The 19,447-nt window shown below is 43.3% G+C and overlaps 2 protein-coding genes and 1 pseudogene across 6 annotated transcripts in view; 2 read left to right on the top strand and 1 right to left on the bottom strand.

The window, feature by feature from the left end:
- Window positions 1-1,417: 1,417 nt before the first annotated feature.
- LOC118936390 (kinesin-like protein KIF27) lies at window positions 1,418-15,343 on the top strand (annotated as a pseudogene). Its single transcript, XR_016484281.1, has 9 exons — window positions 1,418-1,825; window positions 2,384-2,596; window positions 5,137-6,017; window positions 6,183-6,326; window positions 6,425-6,573; window positions 10,488-10,683; window positions 10,778-10,971; window positions 11,556-11,733; window positions 11,849-15,343. The product of XR_016484281.1 is annotated as a kinesin-like protein KIF27 (transcript).
- On the top strand, window positions 8,457-10,615 carry LOC110535032 (uncharacterized). Of its 4 annotated transcripts, none has more exons than XM_090190282.1 (6): window positions 8,457-8,747; window positions 8,834-8,979; window positions 9,061-9,182; window positions 9,896-9,958; window positions 10,153-10,303; window positions 10,488-10,615. In XM_090190282.1, the coding sequence occupies exons 2-5, from the start codon at window positions 8,856-8,858 to the stop codon at window positions 10,216-10,218; spliced, it is 375 nt and encodes a 124-aa protein (XP_090046408.1). In that variant the 5' UTR covers window positions 8,457-8,747; window positions 8,834-8,855; the 3' UTR covers window positions 10,219-10,303; window positions 10,488-10,615. The 4 variants fall into 4 exon arrangements, with proteins under 4 accessions (XP_090046408.1, XP_090046407.1, XP_090046409.1 ...); XM_090190281.1 differs by having other exon boundaries at window positions 10,150-10,303; XM_090190283.1 differs by lacking the exon at window positions 10,488-10,615 and having other exon boundaries at window positions 9,896-10,014; window positions 10,150-10,266.
- LOC110535772 (small G protein signaling modulator 1) overlaps window positions 13,674-19,447 on the bottom strand; it is an 82,806-nt gene continuing 77,032 nt past the window's right edge. The window contains exon 25 of the mRNA XM_021621022.3: window positions 13,674-19,347. Within this exon, the coding sequence (XP_021476697.3) occupies window positions 19,259-19,347 (89 nt within the window). The 3' untranslated portion in view covers window positions 13,674-19,258. The remainder of the gene's footprint in view (window positions 19,348-19,447) is intronic.

Here is a 19,447-nt window from a genome sequence, read left to right as displayed (position 1 = left end):
TGTAATTTCTGCCAAAGGTGCTTCTACAAAGTATTGATTGATTCAGGGGTGTAAATAGCATACTTATGCAAATTAGATGTTTCTGTATTTCATTTTCAATACATTTGCACACACACAAAAAAACGTTTTTTCACCTAGTCATTATGGGGTATTGTGTGTAAATGGGTGAGATTTAAAAAAATATTTTATCAATTTTGAATTCAGTTTGTCACGCAACAAAATGTGAAATAAGTCAAGGGGTATGAATAGTTTCTGAAAGCACGGTAAACATTGCCTTGTATTTTTTACATGTGATATACCACATCTTCTGTCTGAAATGGGTACGAAAGACCTAGTCATGATTCCTGCATTTTCACAGACCCTGCAACTAAAATACAGGTCTGTGACTAGTTTCCTTGCTTAAAGGCCCAATGCAGCCGTTTTGATCTCAATATCAAATCATTTCTGGGTAACCCCGTACTGTGATTGTTTTCAAACAAAATTGTCATAAGAAAAAAAATAGCTTCTTAGCAAGAGCAATTTTTATATATGTCTGGCAGTGGTCTGAGTGGCAAGGTGGAAACCGAAAATTAGCTGTTATTGGCAGAGAGGTTTGGAACATTTTCTTATTTGGTCTATTAACTAATTTATTGCTTGGGGATGTCACCAGGCAGGACAAACACCATCCCACCAAAACAGGCTGAAATTTCAGGCGGTCTTTTAAAACAGCTCCCACACTAAAAAGGCATTATTATAGTTTTCACAATTTCACAGTATTATTACAACCTCATAGTGTGGAAATAAATATAAAACACAGGGGGAAAAAAACACGTTTTTGACTGCACTGGACCTTTAATACCTTCCTAATTTGCAAACAGACCCCATGGTTTAACAACACTTCCCAATTTTCCAGTTACCCACTGATATGTATAAAAGGGGTATATACCTGCAAGAAACTATTCAAATAAGAGCTGTTTGAAAGGGGGTTGCCTTGTATTTATTTATTTTTACCGGTAATGCCGGTGTCTGAATTGTGTATTTGATTACTTAGAATTTGCCTGCAGTAGCACAACCACGCCGTAGGGCGGCACTGTAGCATCAGATTGTGTCTAACAGCGAGTCTCTTTCCTTGGATAGAAAAGCACAAGCTTTCCTTGATTTATCGGTGAAATCCATGGCAACTAGAGATAGACAACAAAAGTAGTCGGACTACAAGTAACAACAATGGAGATGGACGGTAAGATAGTGGAAAACTAAACGTTAGCTAGGTACTGTTGCGAACCCAGCAATCAACGGTCAGCTCGAACAGTTATTTGTTCAAGTTAAAAAGTTGAAGTTGAACTTTGTTCTTTCAAATCAACAACGCCAGATATGACAGCTTTTCGTTTCACAGTCCAAAGTGCGAAAAAGTAGTGGTTTCTGAAGTTAACAAGTTACTGTACAAGTAACGTTAGACTTATTTATTTCAGCATGCCTTTATCGAGAAAACAAAGTGGGTGTCTTGTGTGAAACTCCCGAGAGGTAGACAGGGTGACTCATTTAGTATCAGACGTTACCAGTGACGGGTTTGGTAATGGGAGAGGTGTGTGTGCTGGTTGCGGTTCGGGTCAGACCGTTGTTTCCCAAAAAGGTGCTCCACAACCACCAGCTGTGTGTGGTGCCCGACACCGTCCAGGTGATGCTGGGTAGCGATCGACCACGCCTTTGGACCGACGGCACGGTCAGGTTTACAAGTCCTGTGTCAAACCTCTGGTGGCATCTCTAGTTTACGGCTCCAATGCTACAGTGTTCGCCTATGAACAAACCGGGTCTGGAAAGACATGCACCCTTGGTGGGGGACATGTAGGTAAGTTATTGGTCCAATGCAGCCGCTTTTATCTCAATATCAAGTACTTTCTGAGTAACAATTAAAAAATCAATTCGCTTCAAGAGCTAGACTGTCAGGGAGGGGTCTGGGTGGGGAAACCTGAAAATGTGGTTGATGTCACCATGGAAGGCTAAACTCCATCCCACCAAAAACAGATTTCAGGCGCTTTTCAAACAGCTCATGACAAGGGCATTGTCATTATTTTCACCATTTCAAAGTATTATTCCAACATCATAGTGTGGAAATATATATAAAACGTAGGTAAATCTAGTTTTGACGTCACTGGGCCTTTAAAAGTGTGAGCCCAATTGTACTCTTTGACGTCATGCAGATGCCAAGTGCATTGAGGGATGATGATGTTCTGACATGAATCCTTGAATAATCTATCTACTATGATTCTACCCTGAACTGTCATTTGAGGCAAATGCAGAGAATCTTATGATTATACAATTACACTATTATATTATCATCAGAGAACTCTGCTTTTGTGTTTTCACCAAGGAAGTTGCTCTCTCTCTGTACTTGTACCCTTGTTAGCATCTCTGCCGGAGGAGGAGAGTGGGATCATTGGTCGGGTTGCAGCAGATCTGTTTGTGCTCTTGGGGGAGAGGAGGGCTGCGGATGCCAGGGCTGCGGTAGACGTTAGGGTGTCCTACATGGAACTGTACCAGGAGGAGCTCAGGGACCTGCTGGAGGTCCAGACTGGCAACAAGGAGCTGCATGTCAGAGAGGATGACAGGGGTAACACTGGTAACACCCCTCGCTCTGTCTGTGCTAGGGTGTGTGTGACGTGTCAAGTGTGTGTTTAACCCCCTAAGGCCGATATCCGCGCCCCATAAAATCTGTCAGTTTGCATGGGATGTGTCTCAATCCACTGCATCTGCCTATGTCGTACTTCCGCATCTCTGGTGAAAGGTGACAGAGCTAGACCGTGGTTTGTCAGACCATAAGACATCCCGAAAATCGGTCTTCTCACAAAATCATCTGTATCATCAGAACGGTTTGGCCTACAAAACTATGGAAAGATGAGACTCTCAAGAACACAAGGATGTTCTCCGGTTTTCTCTACGCCCTCCACAAGTCTCAGGAGACTCGTCTGAAGTCGGTACAACCAATCTGACATCTTCTTTCTGTGGTGTCCGAACTGTTAGGGCTACACACTAATATGACCCCTCTGCACAAAGGTGAGACTCTCACACACATGTTTTGCTCTAGGATGCTCACGGGACTCGTCTGAAGGTCCCCCCGGTACCAGTTGAAAAAATGAATGGAAGTACAATGCATTCGGAAAGTATTCAGACCACTTGACTTTTCCACATTTAGTTACTTTACAGCCTTATTCTAAAATTGATTAAAGCATTTTTTCCCCTCATCAATCTACAAACAATACCCCATAATGAATGACAAAGCAAAAACAGGGTTTCTAGAAATTTCGGCAAATGTCTAAAAAAACAAACAGAAATATGACATTTCTAAAAACCTGTTTTTGCTTTGTCATTATGGGGTATTGTGTATAGATTGATAAGGGGAAAAAACAATTGAATCATTTTTAGAATAAGGCTGTAATGTAACAAAATGGGGGAAAAAGTCAAGGGGTCTGAATACTTTCCGAATTTTTAAAATGTATTTTTATTTAACCAGGAAGGGCTCATTGAGATTTAAAATCTATTTTTTCAACAGCGTCCTGGCCAAGATCGGCAGCACCAAGTCATTACAAAAATTACAGACAAACAACATGGAAAAACTACAAATAATCTAGTAAAAAAACATATAATTCACAAGAGTATAACAAAACAAAACAAAAACAGCAAATTAAAAACATTGACAGGTCAGGGAATCAGTCTCAAGATCATTCATCAGTGATTTAAAAATACTAATCGGGGCGAGTTCTTCCAGTTTAAAAGTATTTTGTAAGGCTTTCCAAGACGATGGCGCAGAGTACATAAAAGCCTTTTAACCAAATTCAGTTCGGACATTTGGAACAGTAAGCAGGATAAAGTCCAGTGAACGAAGAGAGTACCCACCACATTTCTGAACAATAAAAATGCCCAAATAAAAAGGTAGTAAACCCAAAATGGCTTTGTAAATAAAAGTATACCAGTGACTGAGCCTATGAGTGGCTAGAGAAGGCCAGCCAACCCTGGTATACAAAGTGCAGTGGTGCGTAAGGGTTTTGCAGTTTAAAATAAATCTCAAAGTGCCATGGTAAAGGGTGTCAATTGATCTCAAACACTGAGCGGAAGCATTCATATATAAAATATCCCCATAGTCTAGTAAAGGCATACATGTAGCTGATACTAGCCTCCTTCTGGCTTCAAAAGAAAAACAGGCCTTATTCCTAAAATAAAATGCCAATTTCAGCTTCAATTTTGTTGTAAGTTGTTGAATATGCAATTTAAAAGAGAGGCCGTCATCAATTAAAATTCCAAGATATTTATATTTGGTTACAACCTCAATCTCCTTGCCCTGACAGGTAGTAATAGGTGAAAGGTTCAGAGGTCTATTTCTTGCTTTAGAAAACAACATTAGTTTAGTTTTGTCAGTATTGAGGATAAGCTTCAATTGACACAAGGTATGTTGAACAGTATAAAAAGCAGTTTGCAAGTTCTGGAAAGCTTCTGTCAGAGACGAGGCACAACAGTAAATAACAGTATCATCAACATAAAAATGAAGTTGCGGATGTTGGACATTTTTGTCTAAATCATTTATATAAATAGTGAATAAGAGAGGACCAATTACAGAGCCCTGGGGCACACCATTAAAGACAGACAATTTAACAGACATAAGCCCATCAAATTGAGTGCACTGAGTTGTATTAGACAGATAGTTAGCAAACCATGCAACTGCATGCTCCGAAAGACCTACACTCGACAATCTCTGCCTTAGTATAGCATGATCAACTGTATCAAAAGCCTTAGAGAGATCAATAAAAAGTGAGACACTGCTGTTTTTTGTCAAGGGCTTCAGTGATATCATTTAACACCTTCATGGCTGCTGTAATTGTGCTATGCTTCTTCCTGAAGCCCGATTTGGTACATTGATAAAATAGTTAGTAAATAAAAATTGGTACATTGATAAAATAGTTAGTAAATAAAAACTCTTAGCTGTTCACTCACAAGGGTTTCAAGTATTTTCACCAGGGGTGACAGCTTTGAGATTGGCCTATAATTATTTAAAAGAGTTGGATCTCCCCCTTTTAAAAGTGGTAGGACAAATGCTGATTTCCAGATCTTTGCACTGTACATGCGTATGGAATTTGACTGTAGTGTGTGGGTTTGTTTCTGTGGTAGTTGTGGCAAGAGAAACTGTGAATACCTCCGCTGAGGAGTTGCTGAGCGTCCTGGAGGCTGGCAATGCCCTGAAGCACACTGGCCCCTCTCAGATGAACGGGCGCTCCAGCCGCTCTCATGCTATCGTTACCCTACAGCTGACGAAGGATGACCACGACAATGGCTCCCTCCGCTCCTCTAAACTCCACCTGGTGAATCTGTCTGGGTCAGAGCGGGCTGCACGCACCAGGAACACAGGCCTGCTGGTATTGGGCAACGTCATCCTCGCACTCTCCAACCCGCACTTTCCAATCGCCGCCACAACCATGTGCCGTACCCCGCGCATCGTCCGGGACTCACTGGGCGGCTCTGCCCACACACTGATAGTGGCCTGCGTCAGCCCTTCCCACCACAGTTTCGCAGAGACGCTGAGTGTGCTTCAGTTTGCCTCATGGCCATGCTACGTGAAGAACCAGCCTGGGTTGTGTCCTGCCAGGGCGTGTTTCGGCTGGCAGCCTGGAGAGGCTCGTGTGGGGGAGCTGGAGCATGAGGTCCAGACTCTGAGAGAGGCACTGAGAGAGAAGGATAAGACAAGGAGAGGGATTGCTTTGAGTGACAGCACCAAACAGGCCACTCAGGAGGAGCGTGATGAGAGGGGGGCGGCTCTAGTGGAGGAGTCCCAGTACCGCTGCCTTGCACAGGACGCTGCCTTCCTATTGGAGAAGCTCCAGAACTCCACCCGGAGTCCTGCTCTGCAGCAGCGTTTGCAGGAATGGCTGGAGAGACACAGGGAGCTTAGCCACTCCGGCCACACTGGCTATCAACAACCTGTGGGGGGTGCAGGGGATGAGTCTCAACAGATCACCATCCTCCAGCTCAGACGTGAGCTCAAGAACTGCCAGGTAGTGTGTATAGTGGACTCTGTTTCTCAGCTTTGTTTGCTCAATATAATCTGTTTACAAATGATATTCTAAACATAGGTATAAATTGTATTTGTCTCTCTTTTTCTCCTCCCCCCCCAACTCTATTTTTCTCAGTCTCTCTCCCACTCTCCCTTCTTCCATCAGGATACTCTGGCTATAGACAAGCAGGTGTTTGACCTGAGGGAATCTGAGCTGGAGCAGGTGTAGAGGCAGGTGCAGACACTGCTACAGGAGAAACAGACACACCTCCAGTCCTTACAGGAGGAGAGGGAGCACAGACAAATTAAGGTAGAGAGAGGATAGCGAGAAATTGAGATACGACGATTGAATAGGGCATTTCTACAGTGGGTGATGACTGATGTTTTTTCCGTTGGTTGGGCGTGCAGACGGAGCAGCTGGTGGAACAGCAGCTGTTGATAGATCGTCTCTGTGGTGACCTCCTGACCTTCAGGATGGGATCCTTTAGACCCTCGCTGGACACTGGGGCTTCTGGAAAGTCAGCGAGGAGACCTCAGTGTTCCCATGATCAGCTAAGGCCATGGTTGTACGAGGAAGGTGTGTGTGTGTGTGTGTGTGTGTGTGTGTGTGTGTGTGTGTGTGTGTGTGTGTGTGTTTGTTTGTGTGGGGCTGTGGCAGTCACAAAATGATTGTCAGCTGGTGATTGTCAAGCAAATAACTGTCAGTCTCCGGTAATTGCCCGTTAATTAACATAAACACATTTAGCATCTCCTGGCTTCCACACATAGCCTACAAGCCATTTTAAAAAGTCTAATACATCCATGTAATATAGCCTACACCTTCACAATAAATGTATTGTTTATTTTAGACAGGTCTAAAGAAGCATGATATGAAGAAACTGTAGTGTATTTCAGAAGAAAATAATAGTACAGTATACTCTGAGTTGTTCTGATGTGGCTATGCCAAATGGCTGTGGGCTACACTTGTTCATTTAGCAGACAAGATTTGTTTAGAATTCCGTGGCATTATTTTATATTGTTTTATAGTATGAAGAATACAATTGAGCAAAGCTCAATAAAATCTAAATATTTTCTCCAAAGGATTTGAGGGAGTGCGCACATTCGGCTATTCTGTGTGAAGCGGTTAACAAAGGAATAGGTCTTCCTATATGCTTAATTTAGAGTTATTAATGTAACTTTAGTTGTTCTACAAACGATATGTTTTGATTTTTAATACATTGTAAGGCTGCATGATGCGACTCTAATGAGGATTTGAAGAAATTGACCATATTTACTTTTCATCAGCCAACAAGATGAGAAGCCCAAACGAACAGCAATAACACTAGCCTATGTCAGTCTACTATCCCCCATAGTACAAAAGTCGACCCATTCTATTCTGTGCGAGAAATAAATATTCCAAACAGTCTGGGACAGTTGTGGGATCCGATAGATCCCAAACTAATACAACCGCTAGTATAAAAAAAATATTTTTTATGCAATGTGGCTGACGCAACAGATCAGAACGTTTAGCTTAAAATGTTGATAAACTATAAGGCTATTTCTTCACATTATAAGCGCAGCAATGTGCACATGGTAGTAGGCTATAAGCATGACTGTTCCATTAGTGGAACACACCATTATCAAAAGTGACCGCAAATGCAATTATGCATGTAATGCTTTTATTATGAAGGTGCATTTTTATGGTGAAAATGATGTTCCCCAAACTTGAACCTCACACGCTGCTTATATATGCCAGTTAGGATCTACACCCCGTGTAAAGCGGATTGATGTGCTTAATTTTAAGAAGTTATTTGGCCACTTTAGTTGTGATACAAACCTCAAACATATAATAGGCCTATCGGCTAGGCTGCATGAGGGTTGCGACTATGATTTGAAAAAGTTGTTTCTTACGCTGGCCATCATTCACAAGTGATAATGTATCATTCACAAGTGATTGGTTAATATTGTCACCCATCAGACTATTCTAGATTTAATCTTGTCTTTACATATACTAAATAACATATTTGTTTTGATTTAGAATAGACCACTATCATGCACCTGTATCGAAACAGGGGCAGCAGGAAAAAATGTCATCTATGCACTTAAATAGCGAAGGGAGGATGCTTTTCTCTGTGGTTTATTTTCATGCCAGCCAGGTAGGCTATACTGCTGTTGTAAAGAGTAGTAATGTGCTTAATATTAGTGAAGTTGAGTAATAAATATAGTAGGCCTAGCCTATAGAAAGCTGATGGGATCCTCTTCTTTTTATTAGAGGCCATCACTCTGTTTTCTCAATTGCATAGCCTATAGAAATATTGCGAAACATGAGCTCATGGGCTCTCATTAAGTGTTTGATTTAGATTTCCAAATACATTTGCATTGATGTCATAGTTGATTAGAGGGACAATAGAGTGCTGAGTACCAGGCAGTTAGCACGTTTTGTAGGCCACTAATGACCAGCAGCAGCATCAGAGTTTGGAGAAGACTAATTACTGTTACTAAATGGTAATTTGACTGCCTTCATGACTCGTGACCGCCGGTGTGGCGGTATGTGTGCAACAATGGAGTTTCTGTTAGTGTGTTTCTTATGTAGATCCATACTAGTCCTCCGGCCTGTTCGTTGGAGAGGGTGATGGCTGCCTCTGCTGCTGCTGGCTCAGATAGAGGAGAGAGATGAGGTCCACTGCCCTCAAAAAACACTGAAGGAAAGGAGCGAAGATGAGGAAGAGGAGGGGGGGAGAAAGGGATTCAGGTGAGCAAGACTGTAATACTGTAACATCCTGCTTCAGAGCTATGTAATTGTTCTGTTTGCTCAAGACAGACTACTTCTTTAATCAGATGGATATATCGCAGGCGCTCTATGAACCGCACATTGACAAGCAAACAGAATCCAGCATGCTTTGACCAGAACCAGGCACAAAATACTAGTTTGGACCAGATTCAGGACGGGCTCCAGTTACTTCAGCCGTCAGAATGCCCTACAGGTAAATACAGTTATGAGTCTTGGGGGGAATATTTCCTGTAATTTCTGTTTCATTGCCAAGACTGGCCTGTGCCTTCTGTAGGGTGCAAGGAGCGCAGAGAGAGGCGGAGTCAGACGGTGAACCTGCTGCGCCTAAAGAAGGCGGAGACACAGAGCAGGGCTAGCCTGCGGACCAGTGGCTCCAGTAATCTGCACAAGAACAAGGTCAGTGCTAACAATATAGCATTCAGAGAACACTCATAGAGCATTAAACACTCAGAGCATTAAACACTCATAGAGCATTAAACACTCATAGACCATTTATACAGACCTCAGAGCATTTTACAGCACTCATAGAGCATTAAACAGAGCATTTATACTGCACTCATAGAGCATTTATACAGACCTCAGAGCATTTATACAGCACTCAGAGCATTTATAGTGCATTCATAGAGCATTCATAGCGCATTCATACAGCACTCATATAGCATTCATAGTGCACTTATAGTATTCATATAGTATTCATAAAGCTCTCAGAGCATTCATACAGCACCCAGAGTATTCATAGAGCTCTGAGTGTTCATAAAGCATTTATACAGCTCTCAGAGCATTCATAGAGCATTCATACATCACCCAGAGTATTCATAGAGCTCTGAGTGTTCATAAAGCATTTATACAGCTCTCAGAGCATTCATAGAGCATTTATACAGCACTAATAGAGTATTGAAGGAGCATTAATACAGAACTCCTGTTGACCTTTCGGACTGTCAGTCTTTGCATCCATATAGCCCCATCTGTGAATGTGGTTACATTTCTCCAGTCCCATCCTTTAGCCTCATAGCAAACCAAGTGGTGGGGCTGCCATTTTGTTGTCTTTCATTAAAGAGAATACATCCTGTGATCAGCATGCTAAAGGGTTAGATGCTGCTGTGTTGCAGGACCCGAGGACCGACAACAAGGCTGTCTTTCAAAATGGAGACTCTAAAGAATCAGAGGAAAAGGTAGAATGACGTTCCAGAATTAAGTGTGGCCATATTACATCGGCAAGGGATCACAGGTTTGAGTTGCCCCTCCTTGCAGTCATGGTGATTCCTTAGATCTCAGTTGGATATTCAACATAGTTGAAAATAAGCAAACTGTGTGTGTGTTTTGACGTGTTGATGTGTTCGTTTTGCCCCTGTACGATGCCCAGCAGTCTGAGAGACGTGTGTGGCTGGAACACGAGGAGTGTGCTCTGGAGAGGAGCTGGAGGAGGAGCTGAGGTGCAGAGAAAGGTGCTGCGGCACCGAGAGGCCTGTGTCCAGGTGAGGAACCAGCTGCAGATCAAGAAGCTTCGCTCCAGCCAGGTAAACACAGAGCGGGGCTTAGATATCCAAAGTATTGACGTATGAAAAATAAGAAAAAAGAACCATACATTTTGTGTGTGTGTGTGTGTGTGTGTGTGTGTGTGTGTGTGTGTAAGTTACGGCATTCCAATGTTGTTGTCTGCAATTGAAAGTGCGTATGCATACGTTCACGTGTGTTCTTCAGGCTCTGAGAGTCAGGGCTTGCTGCGCATGTCGGCCCGTCTGGGAGATCTGGATCAGGAGCTTGAGGAGAGAGGAGGGGTAGAGAGGCGACTGTCCCCCTCTGCAGCAGGGCTGTGTGGAGTGTCCGCGGAGGAGCTGCTGAAGGAGAGAGAGAGGGCCTGCGTCAGAGGAGGGACGGCAGGGTGCTCACGCCAGAGGTGAGCTCCTTAACGTTGCCTATTTTCCTTCAGAGTGGATGTCACACTGACTACAGGGGGCTGATGTGGAAATACATGGTGTGTGTGTGTATAGGAGGAGCATGCTCTGCTGCAGTCGGAGGAGGTCTTGGAGGCTCTGGATGCTGCAGTAGAGTTTAAGAACTATTCCATCCGGAAGAGACAGAGAGACCTCGGGGACACGGAGACGACCACAATGACGTCATGAGGGCTCCGAGAGAGCTGTCACTTCCAGAGGCCTCGGCACTGTTGGTCAAATACTTCAACAAGGTCAGAGTCCCATCACACACTCACCACAAACTACTTTGAGCAACCAAGCTACCGTAATTCAGTTATTTTCGACGAAGGAGGCGACATGAGGAGAGTGATTTGACCATTGGCGAGCGATACGACCAGATTTGTTCAAAGTGAAACTCAATGCAAATCATCATCAGAAATTTTGCAGTGTGATAACCAGTCTGGGGAGGGAGGGTCTTACTAGCCTAGCTAGCTTTAACACTGCTGGATAGTGAACATGCTATTTTGCATGCTGTTTGGAATAAACACTCACAATGGGCGAACTAGGTGATGCCTACTACAAAGTAGTATCTCTAGTTGACAGTACACTCTGCAATAGAACCCGCATTTGAGGAAAGGCTGGGGGGCTGGGATTGAGATTAGGGGGTCGAAAAGGGTTTGGGGCAGAATTGAAACTGGAAAAGGGTTTGGGACAGAAGTGGGACTGGTTTAAAAGCTCTCCATAGGCAAACATGAAAGAGATGGTTCACTGCACTCCTAACCTTCCATTACCCTCCTGCTAAACTACCCGTCAATAACTGAGTGGATAGTTGAAAGCGTTCCCTTTGCCCCTCCAGGTGCTGTGTCTGCGGGAGTCTGAGCGGCGGCTGCAGCTGCAGAGTGGCGAGCAGGAGGCGGTGACCAGGGAGATGGAGGCAGCTCTACAGCACCTCACTCTGGACACAGAACACCGGCTCACTGAGCAGCATCAAGAGCACCAGCACGACATACAGATACTAATGCAGCAGCTCCAAGGTCAGTTTGTATGCGTCAATGTGATAAATGTTTATGAGTGTGGGGTATTCCTGCCCCTTCGTTGTGTTTGTCTGCTTTACAGTATTCTCACTGCTCGTTTTGTCCTCGTGTGTAGAGGGTGGCTCAGGAGACAAGTGGACAAGTGTTCCATGCTATGCTGCAGCAGCTTTAGAGAGACCTGTTCTTCTATAAGAGCTCCAGCCGTAAGCTGAAGAGGAAGCTCTGAGAGCTAGTCACCGACTCCCTCCGCCCCCAGGCTCCAGACCTGCAGACCCAGGGCAGGAAGGCGGCCAGCGACGGAGCATTGGACAGCCCCAGCCCGCAGATTTCCAGAGTGGAGCTGGCCCCGGTCCGTCTGTCCTGTAGAGAGCCGAGGCAGATCTCACCCTCTGCCTTCTGCAGCACTAGGAGGCACTCTACCCTGAGGGCCAGCAGAGGCTCATTCCAGGAGGACTCCATCGAAGTGCCCCGGAACACTGACCATGAGGCTCCAGCACATACTGACCACTTCTTTCCTTCGTCCACACTAATCTAGAAGAACAGGTTAGTTGAAACTAAGGCTCTTTTCAATCAGATCCGCTTTAGCCGACATCCACATAGTGGTTGTTTTGGCAGAGGTGTTAAATCTAAAAGTGGCTCACGACAGTATACCTAAAGCTGGACATTGCCATTAGCTGCACGGAGTCACATGAAGTCATCCCATTCAGCCACGTTGAAACAGTGTAATGTGAGATGTAATCTACACCTCCTTTAGGATGATAGAAATCCTCATTATTTAGTTGAATGATTTTTCAATATGAGTGTAATTACAATGTAAATACAAAAGTATGTGGACACCCCTTAGAATTTGTGGATTCAGCTATTTCAGCCACACCCGTTACTGACAGGTGTATTCAATCGACTACACCGGCATGCAATCTCAGTAACTTTCAACTTGGCACCGTCATAGGATGCCACCTTTCCAACAAGTCAGTTGGTCAAATTTCTGCCCTGATAGAGCTGCCCTGGTTACCTGCAAGTGCTGTTATTGTGAAGTGGAAACGTTTATGAGCAACAACGACTCACCCATGAAGTGGTAGGCCACACAAACTCACAGAACGGGACCGCCGAATGCTAAAGCGCATAGCGTGTAAAAATCATCTGTCCTCGGTTGCAACACTCACTACCGGTTACAAACTGCCTCAGGAAGCAACGTCAGCACAAGAACTGATCGTCGGGAGCTTCATGAAATGGGTTTCCATGGCTGAGCAGCTGCGCACAAGCCTAAAGTCACTATGCCAAGCGTCGGCTGGAGTGGTGTAAAGCTTGCCCCCATTGGACTCTGGAGCAATGTAAACGAGTTCTCTGGAGTGACGAATCCCACTTCACCATTTGGCAGTCCGACGGACGAATCTGAGTTTGGCGGAAGCCAGGAGAACGGTACCTACCCCAATGCATAGTGCCAACTGTAAAGTTTGGTGGAGGAGGAGGAATAATAGTGTTGGAAAATTTTAACACTACAGCATACAATGACATTCTAGACGATTCTGTGCTTCCAACTTTGTGGCAACAGTTTGGAGAAAGCCCTTTCCTGTTTCAGCATGACAATGCCCCCATGCACAAGGCGAGGTCCATACAGAAATGGTTTGTCAAGATCGATTTTGAAGAACTTGACTGGCCTGCACAGAGCCCTGACCTCTACCCCATTAAACACCTTTGAGGTGAATTGAAACGCCGACTGCGAGCCAGGCCTAATCGCCCCAACATCAGTGCCCGTCCTCACTAATGCTTGTGGCTAAATGGAAGGAAATCCCTGCAGCAAGTCCCTGTTACAGCAGAAAAGTGGGGACCAACTCCATATCAATGGCCTTGATTTTGGAATGAGATGTTGAATGACAATGATCGCAAGAGCAGCTGCTCAACGATTTGACGGCTCCAAAAAAATAAGAATCATTCTATAATTTTTTTTTTTACAAATACATATACCATTTAATATCTATATATTTAGAATTGGATTGTTTTCATTATACACTGCTCAAAAACATAAAGGGAATACTAAAATAGCACATCCTAGATCTGAATAAATGAAATATTTATTTTCTTTACATAGTTGAATGTGCTGACAACAAAATCACACAAATTATCAATGGAAATCAAATTTATCAACCCATGGAGGTCTGGAATTGGAGTCACACTCAAAATTTAAAGTGGAAAACCACACTACAGGCTGATCCAACTTTGATGTAATGTCCTTAAAACAAGTCAAAATGAGGCTCAGTAGTGTGTGTGGCCTCCACGTGCCTGTATGACCTCCCAACAACGCCTGGGCATGCTCTTGATGAGGTGGCGGATGGTCTCCTGAGGGATCTCCTCCCAGACCTGGACTAAAGCATCCAGACCTGGACTAAAGCGAGACATGATGTCCCAGATGTGCTCAATTGGATTCAGGTCTGGGGAACGGGCGGGCCAGCCCATAGCATCAATGCCTTCCTCTTGCAGGAACTGCTGACACACTCCAGCCACATGAGGTCTAGCTAGCATTGTCTTAGGAGGAACCCAGGGCCAACCGCACCAGCATATGGTCTCACAAGGGGTCTGAGGATCTCATCCCGGTACCTAATGGCAGTCAGGCTACCTCTGGCTGTGCGGCCCCCCAAAGAAATGCCACCCCACACCATGACTGACCCACCGCCAAACCGGTCATGCTGGAAGATGTTGCAGGCAGCAGAACTCTCAAAAGAATCTCCAGACTGTCACGTCTGTCATATGTGCTCAGTGTGAACCTGCTTTCATCTGTGAAGAGCACAGGGCGCCAGTGGCGAATTTGCCAATCTTGGTGTTCTCTGGCAAATGCCAAACGTCCTGCACTGTGTTGGGCTGTAAGCACAACCCCCACCGGTGGACGTCGGGCCCTCATACCACCCTCATGGAGTCTGTTTCTGACCGTTTGAGCAGACACATGCACATTTGTGGCCTGCTGGAGGTCACTTTGCAGGGCTCTGGCAGTGCTCCTCCTTGCACAAAGGCGGAGGTAGCGGTCCTGCTGCTGGGTTGTTGCCCTCCTACGGCCTCCTCCACGTCTCCTGATGTACTGGCCTGTCTCCTGGTAGCGCCTCCATGCTCTGGACACTACGCTGACAGACACAGCAAACCTTCTTGCCACAGCTCGCATTGATGTGCCATCCTGGATGAGCTGTACTACCTGAACCACTTGTGTGGGTTGTAGACTTCGTCTCATGCTACCACTAGAGTGAAAGCACCACCAGCATTCAAGTGACCAAAACATCAGCCAGGAAGCATGGGAACTGAGAAGTGATCATCACCTGCGGAACCACTCCTTTATTGGGGGTGTCTTGCTAATTGCCTATAATTTCCACCTGTTGTCTATTCCATTTGCCCAACAGCATGTGAAATTTATTGTCAATCAGTGTTGCTTCCTAAGTGGACAGTTTGATTTCACAGAAGTGTAATAGACTTGGAGTTACATTGTGTTGTTTAAGTGTTCCCTTTATTTTTTTGAGCAGTGTATTTTCTTTTACTGACCACAAAGTAACAAGTATATGACCTTTACATACAAAAGCAGAAACTTCATGAATAAATAAATAAATATGTTAACAAATAAATAGATGTTACAAGATAATACAATTGTTTGGTTTTCTTATTCTGGTGTGACACACAGCAGTTTGCCTTCACAGAGAACCATAAATACTCAATGCAACAGGTGTCAACACATTCATGAAACAACACTGGTAGAACTGAAATGATGTTCTACCTAGGCAATGGAACACAGGATGGTGGTTCACGAAACATATTCATTTACAATTAGCATTAGTTTAAGGGAATGAAAGCGCACACATGTTCTCCCCCACAAAAATCTTTACTAGCCAGGCTACTTCAAGATATAGTAAAACACCCTAATCCTTCATCTGTTTCCTAGATTCACCCGTTTTAGATGGATTTCTAAGGCCAAATTCATATCCATCTTGATCTTGCCGGCCTGGGATCTAAGCATCCCCCAACCTTAAATTGGCAACCATGATTGGCAATTGTCACAGAGCACAATAGCTGGGCGATATAATAGGATATTCACCATTATGTTCCAACTTTTAAAGCAAAACTGAATACATCATTATTTTTGGAATCCTATTTCCACTCTCTCTGCAAATGCAGCCAACCACTTCTCCAAAAGAAAAACAAAAAAAACATTAAGAAGTGGACTAAAAGAACAGTGGAACATGAAATGCCAGAAGACGAGGTTCTGAGAAAGCAACACAACTGACAGAATATAGAGTGGCTCACTGGAGTATATCAATCATTTAAAAATAAATAAGACCAATGTTAAATAGTCAACTGTTTTTTTGGGACTCATTTCTGCTCAGACAACTATAAGTCACATGTACGATCATATATGTATCATAAATATGTTTTGAAGGTTTAAAATGACCTTTGTCTAGTTCTCATTAAAGTACCATTCATACACAACAGTATACAGAGACATAATATAGAATAGACAAAAGGCAGAATGAGAAAATCAAAACTGCCCATTACTGACATGGTTCCAACTGATTCATGACTCCTACCAGTGTGCAGTGCCACACGTCGTGCCCATACACACAGGTTTACAGGTGATACAGACAAGTGGCAGGTGTCTGTTAGGACCTGGCTGATTTGGGAGTTTAACAAATATAAATGATGTAGAAACCAGTGATTTAATCAAAGATGGAAGGAAGAGGAAAATACTATTTTAACTGTCTCCCCGTAAGAAGTTACCATTCTATCCTTTAAAGGGTGATCCGGCCGTGATCGGGAGTCCCATAGGGCGGCGCAAAATTGGCCCGGCGTCATCCAGGTTTGGCCGGGGTAGGCCGTCATTGTAAATAAGAATTTGTTCTTAACTGACTTTTCTAGTTAAATAAATGTATCATGGAAGGATCAGTCCCTGCATCCATAGCTCTGTCTATGAATTTGAGAGTGGTTACATTTCTCAAACCCCATCCATCAGATTTTTACCAAAACAGGGGTGGGGAAATTGCTTTGTTATTGTTTCGACTGCTGATTGCAGCTTTAAGCAACCCAATTAATTATTTTCCTTCATTTCAGTTTAAAGAAATTCTCAAATATATTGTGATATAACCCCTACCTACATGCAGTAACAACTTACTTGGGACAAGGTTACTTGCGAGGTAGTCTACTTATTCAACACAGTAGAAAATTGAAGCTGATTTAATTTTCTCCCTAATGCTGTCCTTTGGCACATCTAGCAGGGACCTTACCTGTTAACTAATTTACACAGGTAAACTACTGCTCCAGCCAGGCTGTAAATATAAGTTTAAACTCCAACATTATGGACATTTCACTCAACCAGGTTAATCCTACTCCTGTACTGAATTGCACTTTAATAAAGATTCATGGTAACTATCACATCTTAAAATATTCCAGGACTAATTGTTCATCTTGTTTTTTTTAAATGAAATAAAATGGTTAACCGATATTCAGTTCTTGAGTAACTATGGCAGACTTTTTTTTCTATATTCATTTGAACTGGGTCTGTGAAACCAGCCTTGTATGTATATTCTAACTAGAGGTCGACCGATTATGATTTTAACGCCGATACCGATTATTGGAGGACCAAAAAAGCCGATGCCGATTAATTGACCGATTTAATAAATAAATAATGTATTTGTAATAATGACAATTACAACAATATTGAATGAACACTTATTTTAACTTAATATAATATATCAATAAAACAATTTAGCCTCAAGTAAATAATGAAACATGTTCAATTTGGTTTAAATAATGCAAAAACAAAGTGTTGGAGAAGAAAGTAAAACTGCAATATGTGCTATGTAAGAAAGCTAATGTTTCAGTTCCTTGCTCAGAACAGGCTGGTGGTTCCTTTTAACATGAGTCTTCAATATTCCCAGGTAAGAAGTTTTAAGTTATAGCAATTATAGGACTATTTCCCTCTATACCATTTGTATTTCATTAACCTTTGACTATTGGATGTTCTTATAGGCACTTTAGTATTGCCAGTGTAACAGTATAGCTTCCGTCCCTCTCCTTGCTCCTCCCTGGGCTCGAACCAGCAACACAACGACAACAGCCACCATCGAAGCAGCTTTACCCATGCAGAGCAAGGGGACTACTACTAGAAGGCTCAGAGTGAGTAACGTTTGAAACACTATTAGTGCGCGCTAACTAGCTAGCCATTTCACTTCGGTTACACCAGCCACATCTCGGGAGTTGATAGGCTTGAAGTCATAAACAGCGCAATGCTTGACGCACAACAAAGAGCTGCTGGCAAAACGCACGAAAGTTTGAATGAAAGTTTACGCGCCTGCTTCTGCCTACCACCGCTCAGTCAGATACTTAGATACTTGTATGCTCAGTCAGATTGTATGCAACGCAGGACACGCTAGATATAGTAATATAGTCAACCAGTAGTTAACTAGTGATTATGATTGATTGTTTTTTTATAAGCTAAGTTTAATACTATCTAGCAACTTACCTTGGCTTACTGCATTCGCGTAACAGGCAGTCAGTCTCCTTGTGGAGTGCAACGAGAGAGAGGCAGGTCGTTATTGCGTTGGACTAGTTAACTGTAATGTTGCAAGATTGGATCCCCCGAGCTGACTAGGTGAAAATCTGTCGTTCTGCCCCTGAACGAGGCAGTTAACCCACCGTTCCTAGGCCGTCATTGAAAATAAGAATGTGTTCTTGACTGACTTGCCTAGTTAAATAAAGGTATAAAACAATTATATATATATATATATATATATTTATTTATTTTTTTTATTTTTTAAAATCGGGCCCAAAAATAGATTTCCGATTGTTATGAAAACTTGAAATCGGCCATTCCGATTAATCGGTCGACCTCTAATTCTAACCCCACTTCAATCAAGACAGGCCAGTGTCTACAAGGCATACCACATACATCCTATGATGACTAAGTATATGTCACAGTTAACAATTAAAAATAAATCAAACTGTTTCCCTGACAGAATAACTGGAGGTAAAAGTGACCCTTCCCTTGATGTTCCATGACATGACCTGAAATGACAGAGTACCGGCTGGTATTACATAGATAAGGAGAAGGCAGTGAACAGTGGAGCACATTTCAGTCATGTTCATCAAGGCACGCAATTGAAAACATTTTGTGACTGAAAATGAAATTGACAGTTTCTTATAGGACTAGTCTAAGTAGTGCCTCCCTACGTCTGTTTTATTCCATTTGGTGCCTAATGAACTGGACCCTGATCTCTCTGTTCGGTTGCAGCTGTTCAAACTGACCATAGAGAACGATAGAGGTCTCTATTAGCCAAAACGCTGTTTTAGCATGGGCAGCACCGTGTCATCAGGAGGGATCAGCCAATCGTAAAGAAGAAAATGGACTACTTTGAAATGGAGATAGCCTCAACGGCACTGCCCATGCTGTCACAGACGCTATAATAGAACAGATACAAATATGAGTCCTCTATCTATCTCTATGTTTGAGAAAGACTGTTGGGGAAGAGGAAGAGAAGTGGAAGTGGACTCCTGGAGATCACTTGTTCTCAATGAGAGTCTGCACCTTGCACACCAGTTCCCGGGCCAGTGTCAGGATCTGCTTGCTGTTGTGATGCTCAGCCATTTCTGAAAGGAGATGAGAAGATTTCATTCCCGCTGGACCACTTCCAACATTGATGCACAAGGCTATAATACCATATTTATTTTGTGTGTGTGTGTGTGTGTG

This window comes from Oncorhynchus mykiss, chromosome 11, assembly GCF_057628025.1.
Source record: "Oncorhynchus mykiss isolate SJ-2025 chromosome 11, ASM5762802v1, whole genome shotgun sequence".
Lineage (NCBI taxonomy): Eukaryota > Metazoa > Chordata > Actinopteri > Salmoniformes > Salmonidae > Oncorhynchus > Oncorhynchus mykiss.
This window is presented reverse-complemented; position numbering and strand designations above follow the sequence as displayed.

Excerpts from the sequence above, each read along its gene's own strand:
- LOC110535032 (XM_090190281.1), top strand. The coding sequence starts at position 8,856 with ATGAACCGCACATTGACAAGCAAACAGAATCCAGCATGCTTTGACCAG. Across the intron at positions 8,980-9,060 it reads GCCGTCAGAATGCCCTACAG|GGTGCAAGGAGCGCAGAGAG; the intron begins GTAAATACAGTT and ends TGCCTTCTGTAG. Across the intron at positions 9,183-9,895 it reads GTAATCTGCACAAGAACAAG|GACCCGAGGACCGACAACAA; the intron begins GTCAGTGCTAAC and ends GCTGTGTTGCAG.